General features: G+C 47.4%; 1 protein-coding gene across 3 annotated transcripts in view; it reads left to right on the top strand.

Moving 5' to 3' along the window:
- The first annotated feature begins 11,382 nt into the window (after positions 1-11,382).
- Positions 11,383-14,566, top strand: part of LOC138758907 (paralemmin-1-like) — a 178,872-nt gene continuing 175,688 nt past the window's right edge. For all 3 annotated transcript variants that reach the window (XM_069928493.1, XM_069928492.1, XM_069928494.1), the window contains exon 1: positions 11,383-11,540. In XM_069928493.1, the coding sequence (XP_069784594.1) occupies positions 11,524-11,540 (17 nt within the window). In that variant the 5' untranslated portion in view covers positions 11,383-11,523. The remainder of the gene's footprint in view (positions 11,541-14,566) is intronic.

Genomic DNA, 14,566 nt, shown 5'->3' with positions numbered 1-14,566 from the left:
AAAAAGATGAGGTGCATTAAAAAAAGATAATACATGCAAAAGATATTTCATGAATACTCACAGTGGTGTTACAATCATGTTGTAACTCGACAGGTGGATACTCAACTATTGTGCAGCAGGTTCGTGCACTTGGTCACTCTGCTGGTTAAGGAAAGGCAGGAAGCAGTAGATAAAACTGGAGGACATAAAAGGCTTTGAGGGGATCTGAGAGGCGTAGACTGTTGAACACAGAAGAAAAACTAAGCCTGCTCATTTGGCAGAGGGGCCAGAAGTGTCAAGTCGGTGACACTTGATGAGGAGATTGCCAGGACTCGGAGGCCTGAGTGAGAGGGAGCGATTGAGCAGGCTGGGGCTTCATTCCTTGGAGCACAGGAAGATGAAGGGTGGTCACATAGAAGTGTGCACAGTCATGAGAGGAATGGATTGGGGTGAATGCAGAGAGTCTTTTGTCCAGAGTAACCAAAAAACACAGATTTAAGGTGTGGGGGGGAGATTTGACAGGATCACAGAGAGTAGGGGTACTGGGAATGCACTGCCAGGGGGTGATGGTGAAGGCTGGTGCAACAGGGACATTCAAATAACTTGTTAATAGGCATAGGGATGTAAGAAAAATAGAGGGTTATGTGTTGGAGGTAGGGAAGGAGGAGGTGAATGGGTGATTTACTTCAACCACAGTGTCTACAGATTTTCGTGATTTACTAAGGAGTAGGTTTACATAGGTTGCCACAGCGTCTTGGGCTGAAGGGCCTGCACTGGATTGTTCTGTGTTCTACAATTTGTGGGTGCAACACAGTGGGTTGAGCAGCATCAGAGGGAGGGGAGTAAAAGGACTTTCGATGTTTTGAGCCAAAACCTTACACTGGGAATGAGGAGTTGAGAAGCCAGTGTAAAGAGGGCAAGGTGGGAGGGGTTGGACAGGGGTCCCGGTTGGGACTAGTGAACCAGGGAGAAATGAAGCATGATGGACGGAGGCAGTAGATACCGGATAAAGGGAGAGAGAGAGGCAAACTAAGCCAAAGGGTCAGGTGGAGGAAGATTTTGCATCGGCGAATGGGTGATTAGAGACCCAAGCTGCTTGTGTTGGAATCTTATGAAGTGGGAATGGAAGCATAAAGAGAGACCAGGTGGAACTGAGGGTGGGGTGTGTAGAGAGGGGGGCAGAGAGAGAAAGAGGGAGAGAGAGAGAGCACAGAAGAATCAGTGGGGAGATGGGGATAAAGGAGGGGGGGATGAGAATGGATGGGAAGATCATCAAAAAAGGAAAGAGAAAATAAAAGAGGGGGGATGGGAGAGGAAAGGGGTACGGAAGAAGAGAGAGGGGACTCCTTCCCTGAAATTGAAAAGTTTCCTGTGTATCTCCAGTTGTGGAAGAAGTGATTGTGGTGACCCATTTCAAGGCCTGGCAGGATGGCTTTAATGATCTCAAGTAATGGCTGTTTTCTCTTGTTTTATTTAGTGCTGGAGTTGTAACAGATAAAGATGTACTGGAAACTGACACTTAAACATTGTTTTTTTAAAAATACTTCGTCCCTTTGCGTGAGCCTAAACTGAGGAAACAGAGAAGGACTTTTTTTATCTTTACCTGGAGCTGGAATGTCATGTGAGGCATTAATTGTATAAAGTTTAATCTGCTTAGCTCCGTAACTTAGAGCAGAGGGTCGGGGGAGACTAATTCTCTCCTCAGTACCACAAAATAAAGCTGATTGGACTGAGTATTGGAGTCAAGTGATTATGGTATAGAAAAATTATTTGACACCAGTTTACAACTCTAACCATCTTCACACCATCTTTGAAGAAGGTTTCTTCCCCCCCTTTAATGGGGATAGCTGTGAGTCCCTCTCTCGCTGCCCCCCCCCCCCCCACCGTGGTTTCTGCTGCTCTTCAGTTGCGTGACCATATCCAGAACAGACTTGCTACCTCAGCCACAGGCCCTTCCTCAACACTTGTCTGCACTGCTACCTTGTCCCATCTGGTTCCCACATCAGTCTCAGCCAGAATCTCCACGGGGTAGATAAGAGTTTATTTCTCTCAGAGGTTCCCCCCCCCCCCCCCGCCCCCCCCCCCCCCCCCGGTGTCTTGCACCTCATATTCTGCACCGTACGTCAAGAAGTTGCAGCTCTTTCTCATTCACCCCTCCCCTCCCATACCCATTACTCCACACTCTCGACACCAACCCCAGCCTTATCATCCATCCCATAAACAAAGGGAATGCTATGGTGGACTGATGAACTGACCTTTATCTTGCAGAAGTCATAGGCAAACTCTCAGATACATCCTTGTACCTAACCCTGGACCATAACTCCACCAATGAAAATCAGGCCACTCTTTCCCACAGTCACAGGTCTCATCACATCAGGAGAACTCTCCGACCTGATGGTGCCCCGACTTGGTTCTTCCCCAAGATCCACAAACAGGACAGTCCTGGCAGGCCCATTGTTCCCACCTGCTCTTACCCCACTGAACCTACCTCCTCACATCTTGACTCCATCCTCTCTCCTTTGGCCAGTCCCTTCATACTTGCATCTGGGATACCTCCCACACCCTTCACCGCTTTGACACCAGCCGATTCTCTGCCCCCCCCCACTGCCACATCTTCACCATGGACCCCCTGACCCCCTACATCAAGGTCTTCGCTTCATCCTGGGACAAGATCCTGGCAGAACTCATTGTCAGTCTGGATAACTTCTTCTTCAACGCCTCTCATCTGCTTCAAATCAAAAGTGTAGCCATGGGCACTTGTGTGGGTTGCAGCTGTGTTCGCCTTTTTGGTGGCTGTGTGGAGCAGTCTTGTTCTGAACCTACCCTGGCACCACCCCCCAACTCTTCCTCCATTGCACTGGTGACTTGTTTTGGGGCTGCCTCCTCCACCTGTGCCAATCCTATCAACTCAACATCTCTGCTACTGACCCTCACCCAGTCTGAAATTCACAGATTATTTCTGACATTTCCTTCACCTTTCTGGTTCTCTCTATCACCGCCTCATGAGACAAGCTGTATACTGACCGTTCAGCAAAGCCACTGAATCCCAGCAACTACAATTCCTGCCCCATGTCTCCTGTGAAGACATCATCCCTTCTCTCTAAACAAGGCTTTCCATTCCAGGACATTTTCAAGCAACAAAGTTTCTGTACTATTGTGGTCAATAGACCCATTGCCTACATTTCCTCTGTTTCTTGGTTCAGTTCCTACCCCACCTCCTCCTTCCTCCCTCTCTTCAAACAGATTTAGGATAGGGATCCTCGTCCTCACCTTCCATTCCACCAACCTTTGTGTTCAACACATCATCCTCTGTCATTTCTACCAGCTGCCACTAGACTCTGCCACCAGACCCATCTACCCCTTCTCACCCCCTTCCCCATGGATCACTCCCTTGTCTGCTCATCCCTCCACCCAACTCACCATGACCTCCGGTGCTCTCCACTGCAACTGCAGCAAGTGTAGCTTCTTACACCCCCTCCACTGCCGAGCTCCCAAATAGCCCTGCTACACAAGGCAGATCCACCTGCACCTCCTCTAACCTCGTGCTCCTGATGTGGCTTCCTCTACATCAGTGAGACCAAACAATAGGCTTAAGGATTGCCTTGTGGAGCATCTCTGTTCTGTCTCTATCTGGGCCCGTCGCTCTGCAGGTTCACTGCCTGAAAGGCCACCTTGACTTCAGCAGCTGTGAGCATGGATGTGAAATCGCTTGTAGTTGATGTGGACATCACCTCCCTGCTGGTTCCCCGTTTGAAGTGAGCTTGGAACGTGTTGAACTCAGGAGGAAGATCAAGGTGAAATATAGTAAGCTTGATTCTGCTTTTCCATGTTGGACATTCAGGTAGATAAAATGATTGCCAGATTCTTCAGGTTCACCAGCGCTGTTCCCGCAACACTGCCTCCACTCTGAGCTCACATATTGAACGTCACTCATTCTGGATGGGGAAGTACCAGGGAGAATCATTCAATATTCGCCAGTTGTGTTATGTTTTCAGTGGTTGTTGTTACAGCTGAGAGAAACTAGAAATGGTTGGGTAACTGTGAAGGTGCAGACATCAGTTAGTAGCCCATTCCTTCCATGTATGGCTTGTCCATTTGGAACCATCTGGAACACCAACTTCTTGCCTGGTTCCATCATGATCAGGTTTGGTAATCTGAGTCCTTAGGGATGCAGAAGGCTCTGGAAGGTAGAAAACATAGCCAGGTCCATCAATTAAGACATATACGTGAGGCATAAAAAGAACCCCCCCCCACCCCCACCCCATCACCCTGGTCACAACCTCTTCTCACTGCTACATTCGGGCCGAAGGTACAGAAGCCGGAACACAAAGTGTTGGAGAAGCTCAACAAGTCAAACAGTGTCCTCTCTCTGCAGCAAAGGTAAAGATACAGAACCGACGTTTTGGGCTTGAAGTCCAGCACCCCTAGGTTTAAAAAAGAGGTTTTTTTTCAAATAACTAACAGGCTCTTGAACATTCCCAAATGACCCTAACCATAAACTGCTCCAACACTACAAAGACCGGTCTGCATTATTGATACTAGGATTGGCAGGTCTGAGTTATAAGGACAGTTTGAATGGGCTGGGACTGTCTTCCTTGGAGTGTAGGAGGCTGAGGGATGACCGTACACCATGAGTTATTGTCATACCACTTTGTTTTCTTGCCTGACTTTAATTAAGAATTTCTATAATCTATCTTTTATATTTATTATCTATTTATTTATGGTGAACTGATGTATACTATTGGAGTTTTTTAATAAAAATATCTGGCCACAACAAGTAAGAATTTTAGTGCAGATGTATGACAATAACTCATGGAATACAGTCATCCCTCAGCCTCCAACACTACAGGGAAAACAGTCCCAGCCCATCCAAACTGTCCTTATAACTCAGGCCTGCCAATCCTGGTAACAAACTTTTCTGCATCTTTTTTTCATCTTAATTCCTTTAGCGGTGTGTCCAGAACTGTGCACAAAATTCCAAGTGCAGTCTCACCGACACCTTGAACAGTTGGAGCATGATATCCCTGCTCCTGTACTCATTGCCCTGACCAATGAGGCAAGCATGCCAAATGCCTTCTTCACCATCCTATCTACCTATGTTGTCACCTTAATGGAACTATGTACCTGTTCTCCCAAGTTTCTCTCTTTTACAGAATTGTCCAGTATTCTCTCATTCACCTTGTAAATCATTCCCTGGTTTAACCTACCAAAGGAGAATTCCATCTGCCATTCCTTGTCCACTTCTTGATCTTAGATAACCTCCACTCTTCTTTGTACTCCTTAGGTTTTAATATTCTTGTGGAATCTCTTTGAATTTTCCCTTATCTTATCTGCCAGAGCCATCTCATACCCTCTTCTTTTTCTCGAACTTGTACATCCAGGGCTGGCGGTACCATTAGGCCAAATAGACAGCCGTCTAGGGTGCAGACCTCAGAGGGACGCTGTTGAAGAGAGTAAATTACACCCCACAGTTCAAGTAGGCCAAGGGGAGGGTTCAAAGTCAGCTTCAGGAGCTCTGGTGTGCACTTGTAAGCTAGCTGCTGAGGGGAAGGTCACCAGAGCCGAGAGCTCCCGAAGCCCAACCGAACCCTCCCCTTGGCCTATACTGGAGCTCCTGATGCCAGAGTCCCGACTCCGAACCCTCCCCATCCACTTGTCGGAATCCTCTGTGTGTGTGTGTGTGTGTGTGTGTGTGTGTGTGTGTGTGTGTGTGTGTGTGTGTGTGTGTGTGTGTGTGTGTGTGTGTGTTGTGTGTGTGCGCGTGTGCGTGCGTGCAGTAGTAGGCCGAGGGGAGAGTTCAGAGTTGGTGTTGGGAGCTCCGGTGTGCGCCTGTTGTTAAAGGGAGACTTATGTAAGCCTAAATGTGTATTTGGCTGTTCAAGTAAGAGAGATATTTACATTTATTGTTCCAATAATTCTAACATTGGTTTGAGCAATTTATTAACACTTCAAGAAAAGTCAGTTGGTTCATGACTCGCCCCTTTCTAGAGGATCATAATTCATGAGAAGAGGAACCAAGGAGATTTGAGACCAAGATGGTCCAGGGTAACTAGTTGAGGAAAGCTCAGGGCAGGTACTTGCTGGTTTCTAATAGCAGAATAACTATCAATAGTCATAGATGAAAAATAAAAATATATAAATTCTTAAAAAAACTCAGCAATTACTCCATGCTATTTTTGTCATTATATTAAAGAATTTGTTTATCTTAGTTGTCAAAAACATGAGAAGTTCAAAAGGCAAACTAACAGAAAAGCATTCTTGAATTTCTGTGTGTAAAGCCTTGCTGAAATTACTTAGTTACATTTTGTTCAGAGTTCCCTGTCAATGTATTGCAAGTTCTCCCAGGTGGTGGTGTTGTGTAATGTGGAGAAACTCTCCTTCCAGGCAGTTCTTAAAGAGACATGTCCGTCAACTTGATTATTTGCTCAAGTTGATGCCGTCTCACAGCAGTGCAATGAATAGAGCTACTACCACATAACTTCGGCCCTGAACCCTGGCCCTGCCTGTCTGCAGTTTGCACCTTCTCCCTGTGACCACGTGAGCTTCCTCTGGATGCTTCAATGTCCTCTCGAATCTCCAAGATATGGCTGTTGCTGTAGTGTGTAAGTGAGCTGTAGAATCTGGAGGGAAATGATAGAAATGTGGGAAAATTAAAAAAGGGAACAGCATAGATTTATAAAAACGGTTCCGGGAAAGTCAGAGCAAACTTGATGGGCCAAAGGCTAACTGCATCATTCTTATAGAACAAAATTGGACACTGGAAGGTATAAAGACTTAAAGGTGTGTGAAGTAAAAGGTTTTACTGTGTATTACCCTTGGTGGAGGTATGCATTCTACCGTGGGCTCTTTAGTTCAAAATGATTTGTGTGCCAAAATTATTTTTCTCAAATACAAAAGAAATGATCAAAGATTGGTGTACAACTTATTCTTGTAATTTAAAATAAATTTAGCAGTTTCAGGTTTTGTGCTTTTCATTTTCTCTATAAAGCATCTGTTTTTGAAAATTGGCAATTTTATTTGGGAGGGTGCAAGTAGATGGCCTTGCCTAGGGACACAAAATAATCTGGCCCTGCCTACGTCGTCTATACTCCTTCCAAGATTTTGTTGATTTCACCTGTATGTAACTGACATATACCTCCTTTTTCTTGACCAGATCTTCCTTGCGCCTGGTCATCCAGACTTGTCCTTCATTCTAAAAGCAATATGTTTCACCCGAACCTTCTCCATCGCTCTTTTGAGATACTCCCACTTGCCAGACATTACAAGCAACCCTCTCCTGATAGCTCCTTGCAAGTTGGGTGTCTAATGCCACCCATCTGGATTACACCTTCTCCCCACAAGCATCAGTTGTCTTTCCTGGATAGCAGGCAAAGCTTTCCACTGAACACATGGCAAGATGTAATTGAATTCAAATTTAGATATTATTATCATCTTTGTGAGACTTGGGGGGAATAATTTGGAAGGAATGTAATTACACTGTCACTAATTAAAAGGGTTCTGTTATTGAGGTTACGATTGATGTTGAGAAATGCAGATGAAATACTGTATTCACAGTTTTACATTGTATAAGGAACTCTTCAGTGGATTATGTGCAAAGCTATTACAGCGCCAATGACCCAGGTTCTAATCTGGTGCTGCCTGGAAGGAGTTTGCACATTCTCCTCATGACCTGCATGGGCTTCTCCCGCGTTCATACAGGGTTGGGGAGTTAATTGGGTGTATTTGGACAGAGCGGTCTCGTGGACTGGAAGTGCCTGTTACCATGGTGTATTCTGAATTAAATTAAAATAAATTTGTCATGTGAAGTATATTGGGGAAGTTATTTATTGGGCTCCTTGGTGTCAGGCATCACATCATGCAGCGAGGTTACATGGCTATTTAGCTGAGAGGGTTACAAAATTAATTGATCCATGTTAGTTAACTTTACAAGTGCTTTGCAGATAATTATTTTGATAGCATTACACTGGACCTAAATAAAAAATTGATGGAATAATTTAATCTTCATAGATAATTAAGTTTAAGGTGGGTTTGTTATTCTTTTAGGGAAACTAGAACATTAATTGTAAGTGCATGACAATTATTTGTACCATTTCATTCCTACAGCCCTTTGGCCCATCCCGCTCTGCTGATGCACAAGTACACATCTGTATCAATCTCAGTTGTCCAGTGCTTGGCCTGTGCCTTGCCATGTGATCAGAATGTTGATGCATTTGTTATATCAACCACTGCTGTTAGTACCTTTCTGTCTGTCTGTCTCCCATTACACCCTGACTCAGGATGTTCCACTGGCCCTGGGATCCTTCATCCTCATTATTTATGTTGTGTTTTAAAGTATTCTAAGGTCAAATGATTTTTAAATATTTTTAATTTTCAGATTTAGAGATACAAGACCTTCTGTCCCACAAACCCATGCCGCTGAAATACTCCAATTAACCTACAACCCCCGTATGCTTTGAAAGGTGGGAGGACACCGGAGCACCCGGAAGAAATGCACGCAGACATAAGGAGAGCGTGCCAACTCCTATAGATAACTCCAGATTTGAACTCAGATCACTAGCGCCAACAATTCTAATCATTGCAGGTAACTAGTTCATTTGCTCCTTACTTATTACCACATGGAACTAGAGGTCATAGATTTACGGTGAGATTTAAAGGGGATCTGAGAGGTGACGTTCACATGAGGATATGTGGAGTTTGGACGGGTATGGTCTGGATGGATATGGGCCAAATGCAAACAAATGGGACTGGGTGAGATAACCATGGACGAGTTGGGACAAAGGGCCTGCTTACATGCTGTATTTATGGCTAAACTGTTGATGTGCCCAGTTATTGGCATGGTTGGTGTAGAGATGAGTGCAACACCGTAACAGCACTGGCCAAAATGGCCTGTTCCCGTGCTGTATGTCTAAATTTAAATTTATTATCAGCTACAAATTGTTTGCATCCTCAAGTGTCATTTCTTGTAAATAATTCTGTAAGCTGTCTTGCATTCTCGAGCCTTTCTGTAACAGTGTTGCTCTATCAGGAGGTCCCAGCTTTAGTGAGGAGTTAAACCAAATGCACACCTGCCCTCCTAATGATCTTCCCTGTGTCCTGAGCCAACATTTATTCCCCAGCAACCTTACCAAAAAAAAAACAATTACCTTACTGTTGCAGGGAGTATGGTCCATAAATTGGTACAGGGATGTCATATGGATGGGACAGAGGTGGAGAGAGTTGGTGCCTATTTCAGAAGACCTCTCCTGGAGCCATCGAAGCAACCTTGAAGAAGGCACACCAACACCTTCACATTCTAAGAGAGGGGATTTTGCATGTTGTCAGAAACTATATCGCACTTCAACGGGTGCACTGTGGAAAGTATACTTCTTGGTTGCATCACAGGCTGGTTGAATAATTCAAGTTCCCAGGAAGGCAGAAGGTGGCAAACCTAACCAGGTCCATCACAGGCTCCGACCTCCCATCCATTGCAGACATCTATCTGGGGCGCTGCTTCAAGAAGGTAGCCAGTGCCATAAAGGACACCCATCACCTTGGTTACAACCTGTTCTCACTGCCCCCTTCAGGCAGAAGATACAGAAGCCTTGTTCTCTAGGTTCAAGAACAGTCTCTTTGCAACAGCTATCAGGCTCTTGAACGTCCCCTGTTATGCTAATCATGGACTGCTCCGACACCACAAAATGACTGTCTGCACTAATGCAATGCCACTTCTTTTTTCTTGGACTATGGTGACTATTTACTAAGTATCCTTACTCCAGGTATTTATTAGTAAAAACACAAAATACTGGAGAAACTCAGCAGATGAAACAGTGTCCTCTATGCAGCAAAGACAGAGATGTAGAACTGATGTTTTGGGCTTGAATCCTTCGTCAAAGCCCTTGACAGGCTCAGTGCTAAGCATCAGTTCTGTATCTCTGCCTCTGCTACATAGAGGACACTATTTGACTTGCTGAGTTTCTCCGGCATTTTGTGCTTTTACTTCATCCATGGTGTCCACAGAATTTTGTGTTTTACTTCCAGGGTTTTATTACCTCTTTACAATTTAATTTAATGTACTTCATTGTAGTCATTCTTTTTTTATGAAGTACAGTGCCTGTTTGGCTGCAGCAAGTAAGAATTTCTGTACAAATGTACACCGTACAGTGTATACGACAATAAAATCTGGCTGGCAGTGTAAAGTGTGAGGAGGATGTCAGGAAACGCAGAGGGACTTGGACAGGTTGGGGGAGTGGCCGGAGGAATGGAAGATGAAGTTCAATGTAAGGTTATCCATCTTGGAGGCAGTAATAGGAGAGCAGAGTATTATTTAAATGGAGTCAAGCTAGGGAGTGGGGTAGTGCAAAGGGATCAGGGTGGACTCGTACACCAGTCACTAATGCAGGTTCAGCAGCTGTGAAGAAGGCAAACGTCATGTTGGCTTTCATAAAGAGGGGATTGGATCATAGGAGCAGAGATGTCCTCCTGCAGTTGTACAGGGCCCTGGTGAGACCTCACCTGGAATATTGCATCCAGTTCTGGTCCCCAAATTTGAGGAAGGCCAGATTTCCTATAGAGAGAGTGCAGCATAGATTTACAAGGTTAGTTCCCGGGATGGCAGGATTGACATAGGCTGAAAGGTTAGAAAGACTGGGCTTATATGCGATGGAGTTTAGAAGGATGAGGGGAGACATGATTGAGGTACATATGATTATCAAGGGGCTAGACAGGATGAATTTGGATGACGTTTCCAATGTTTGGAGAGACTAGGACTAGAGGGCGTCGTTTAAGAATACAGGGAAGGCCCTTTAGGACGGAGGTGAGGAGAATTTTTTTTTACTGAGAGAAGTGTGGATCTGTGGAATGCTTTGCCGCAGAGGGTGGTCGGGGCAGATTCGCTGGATATGTTCGAGAGGGAGTTAGAGAAGGCTCTTGTGGGCAGGGGAGTTAAGGGTTATGGGGATAAGGCAGGGAATGGGTACTGACAGATCCGCCATGATCTGAAAAATGGCGGTGAATGGCTAGATGGGCCAATTGGCCAGCTCCAGCACCTACAGCCTATTATCAACGGTGACCGACTTGAGAAGCGCTTCACGAGCTGCGAGACCCCACCCCGGGATTGGAAATGGTCACCTTCGCCGCCAAGTTCAGCATCTGGGATGAGCTCCTGCAAACCCCAAGCAGCACAAACTTGAGCATTCTTCTCTGCATGAGGTGCCCACCCCCCTGCCACTCCATCTTTGAAGGGAACGACTCGGGACTGGCGAGGGCGATCTGGCCTTGAGCAATGCGGGCAGCCGCCAGCAGGGGCGCAGTGTCACCATCTTTAGTGCCGCTTGAAGCTGAACAAACACAGGGACAGAGAGCCACATTGAGATGTGAAGCTGTTTGCTGATATCAGGCTGTCAAAGCAAAGGGTGGGGAGGAGGGGTGGGGTGGGGGGGGGAGGGTGGGGGCGCTTTCGGAGAGAAACCAGCACCCTCCGACTGTGCACTCACACACACAGACACAGACCGAGCCGGCTGCACCTCCTCGAATCCGGGATCGCTCTTCAGAAGCAGCGCACAGTGAATGGCACTGGCAATGGAGTAAGTGATTTAAATCCGGACCGATGGATCGGAGCATCCGGTGTGGGTGGGAGAGGATGTCTCACTCGCCTGTGGGGCATTGCCCTGGGGGGACCCAGTGTGTCTGTCCAGGGGAGCTGTCAGGCGGGGTGAGGGGGGGGGGGGGGGGTCACGCCGAGCCTTTGTTGCAATGAGCTGGGCTGGATGGTATTTTCATCTCAAATTGTGTCATGGCTGGGATTCGAGTCCTGAATCCCAACATGGCTGCATCACCCAGGACCTCTTTCCAGGGGATGTCTGCTCCGGGTGGGAGCCCGGGATCCAGCCCTTCATTTAAAATCGGTCTCCGCCCAGGAGAGTGAAGCGGGTTCCAGGGAGAAGGCAAATCACCCATTTGTTTGTTTCTTGGACGGCACCTGAGGCTGATGGAAGCTTTCCCTGAACCAAGGGTTTCGGGGCCACGGACAGTATTTGTGGGAACCAGCTCGGTTCTGAAAAATCCGCCCCTCTCCCTTGCAGCCGCGGGAAGGGTGGGCGGGAGCTGCATCTTCCTTCAGACGCTGACAGGGCCACCTCTCCCCGGCGGTCGCAGGCAGGACAGCGGAGTGGGGGGGGGGGGGGGGTGTGGATTGCAGGCAGGGCCGTGGGGAGGGGGTTTGGATGCAGGCAGGGCAGGGGGTGGGGAGGGGGTTTGGATGCAGGCAGGGCAGCGGAGGGGGGGGAGGTGGATGCAGGCAGGGCAGGGGGTGGGGGGGGGTGATGCAGGCAGGGCAGCGGAGGGGGGGGTGGATGCAGGCAGGGCTGTGGGGAGGGGGGGTTGGATGCAAGCAGGGCAGGGGGTGGGGGGGTGATGCAAGCAGGGCAGGGGGTGTGGAGGGGGTTTGGATGCAGGCAGGGCAGCGGAGGGGGGGTGGATGCAGGCAGGGCCGTGGGGATGGGGTGGATGCAGGCAGGGCAGGGGGTGGGGGGGGGAATCTGGATGCAGACAGGGTGGAGCACATGGACGGTGAACCCGGGGCCCTACACCCCACCGACCTGCACAGTTTCCCCCTCCCCCCCGGGTACACGAACCATTCGTCACGTCTTCAATCATCGCCAAGCTGTTCCACTGTGGGAGGCCCCTTCGCACCCACCGGAGAACCTCCTTGTTGCTATGGAATGACAGACAGATGATGCATAATTGTTCTTGCACCCACACATATGCAATCATACAGGTCCTTGCTGCCTAATTAACCTGCACCCCCCCCCCCACCCCTGTCACTGTGCTGAATGTCTCAAAGATTAAAAGGTTGGGTACAAACACATTCACACTTACAGGTATATTGTCATTCAGGGTTGGCGCCAGAATGAGTGTTGGGGGATTGGGGGCAATAGGGTAACCAGGTGGGTTATAAACAGTCATAAACTCGCTGGAGCAGGAGGGGGGTGGCTGGTGGTGGCCTCCCTGCCAAATGAATGTAAAGCTCTCCCCGTCTGACGTAACTGGTGAAAGCGCTGCTTTCATTACGTGGAGAGTCACTAGCATGCATCAAGCTGGACTCTAGTGACGCTTGACATACGCTGGTGGTGTGGGGGGGGGGGGGGGCGGGTCTGACGGCGAGCGATGGCTGCGAGTGTATGGCGGCACAGCACCTCGTAAGAAGGGGGTCCATGTAGTGCAAGCGTATGGGAGCACAGCACCTCGCAAGGAGGGGCCATCCTGCAAATCCCCCCTTGGTGCTGACCGTGTTCTCATATCTACAGAAACAAACGTATGTACTAAAACACACAAACTTATGTCCATGCACACTTGTCACACATCACACTGAAGCTCATATATATGCACGTACCTTCGTTCAGCTGGATGTGTATGTGAATAGATTTTTACATGTAAACACATACTGCATATACAGATGGATGTAGGGATCCTTATACTCAAGTATGTAGATGCAAACTGTAGCCAATTTTCCTATTAGTTATTAAGAGCCCACCTCACTGACAAAAGGCAAAGGAGGAAAAACCCAACACCCAACCCCAACCAACCATTTTTCCCCTGCAGCCGCTGCAACCGTGTCTGCCTGTCCCGCATCGGACTTGTCAGCCACAAACGAGCCTGCAGTTGACGTGGACTTTTACCCCCTCCATAAATCTTCGTCTGCGAAGCCAAGCCAAAGAAAGAATTAAGGAATCCCAGGGCCAGTATAGTACCTGAAATATTTTCTAGTTCTCGTTGGAATTGCATGCAGTGAATAGAGTGTATTTAGCATTAACTCGTGTTCTGTAACTGGTTAGATTGCAGCTGATGAGCATCCACTTGTACAAGTAAATGAGGTTCAACACACAGAATGTATTCAGAGTGTGGCTACTGAGAGTAATTTTGAGTAATTAATTTAAACATGCAGCATGGTTACAGGCCCTTCCAGCCCATGAGCCCGTACCATCCAATTACACCCAATTGACCTACAACCCCCGCACGTTTTGGAGGGCAGGAGGACACTGGAGCTCTCGTGGAGACGTGGGGAGAACGTACAAACCCCTTTCAGGCAGGGCCGCATTTGAACCCGTCGCTGACACTGTAATATTAGCGTTGTGCCAACTGTGGCAACCCTTTATGCTAACCTTGCTGCTGTGGGGCAGCGTCATTGGGAACTGTGCTCTCAGAACTCAGTAGAAATTGTTCTTCATGCATTGAAATAGTGGTGCACAGATATGCCAACAGTGGTACAGAATGGCTACAGTAAGTATTAGAGATCATAGACCATTACATAGGTCCCAGCAACATCCTTATAAATTTGTTCTGCACTCTTTCAATCTTATTGATATCTTTCCTGGAGTTAGTTGACCAAAACTGCACACAATTCTGCAAATATAGCCTCACCATCATCTTATCTAATTTCACCATGACATTGCAACTCCTATACTCAATGAAGGCCAACATGCCAGAAGCTCTCTTCATGCCCCTGTCCACCTCAGATGCCTGTTTTCCTAGATCCTTTTGGTCTACTGCACTCCTTAGTGCTATACTACAATACTGTCTTTGTCCTAACTTGGTTAGTTTCCCCCAAAGT

This window comes from Narcine bancroftii, chromosome 3, assembly GCF_036971445.1.
Source record: "Narcine bancroftii isolate sNarBan1 chromosome 3, sNarBan1.hap1, whole genome shotgun sequence".
Classification (NCBI taxonomy): Eukaryota; Metazoa; Chordata; class Chondrichthyes; order Torpediniformes; family Narcinidae; genus Narcine; species Narcine bancroftii.
Note: the sequence above shows the minus strand (reverse complement) of the source record. Positions and strands in the feature narration are given on the sequence as shown.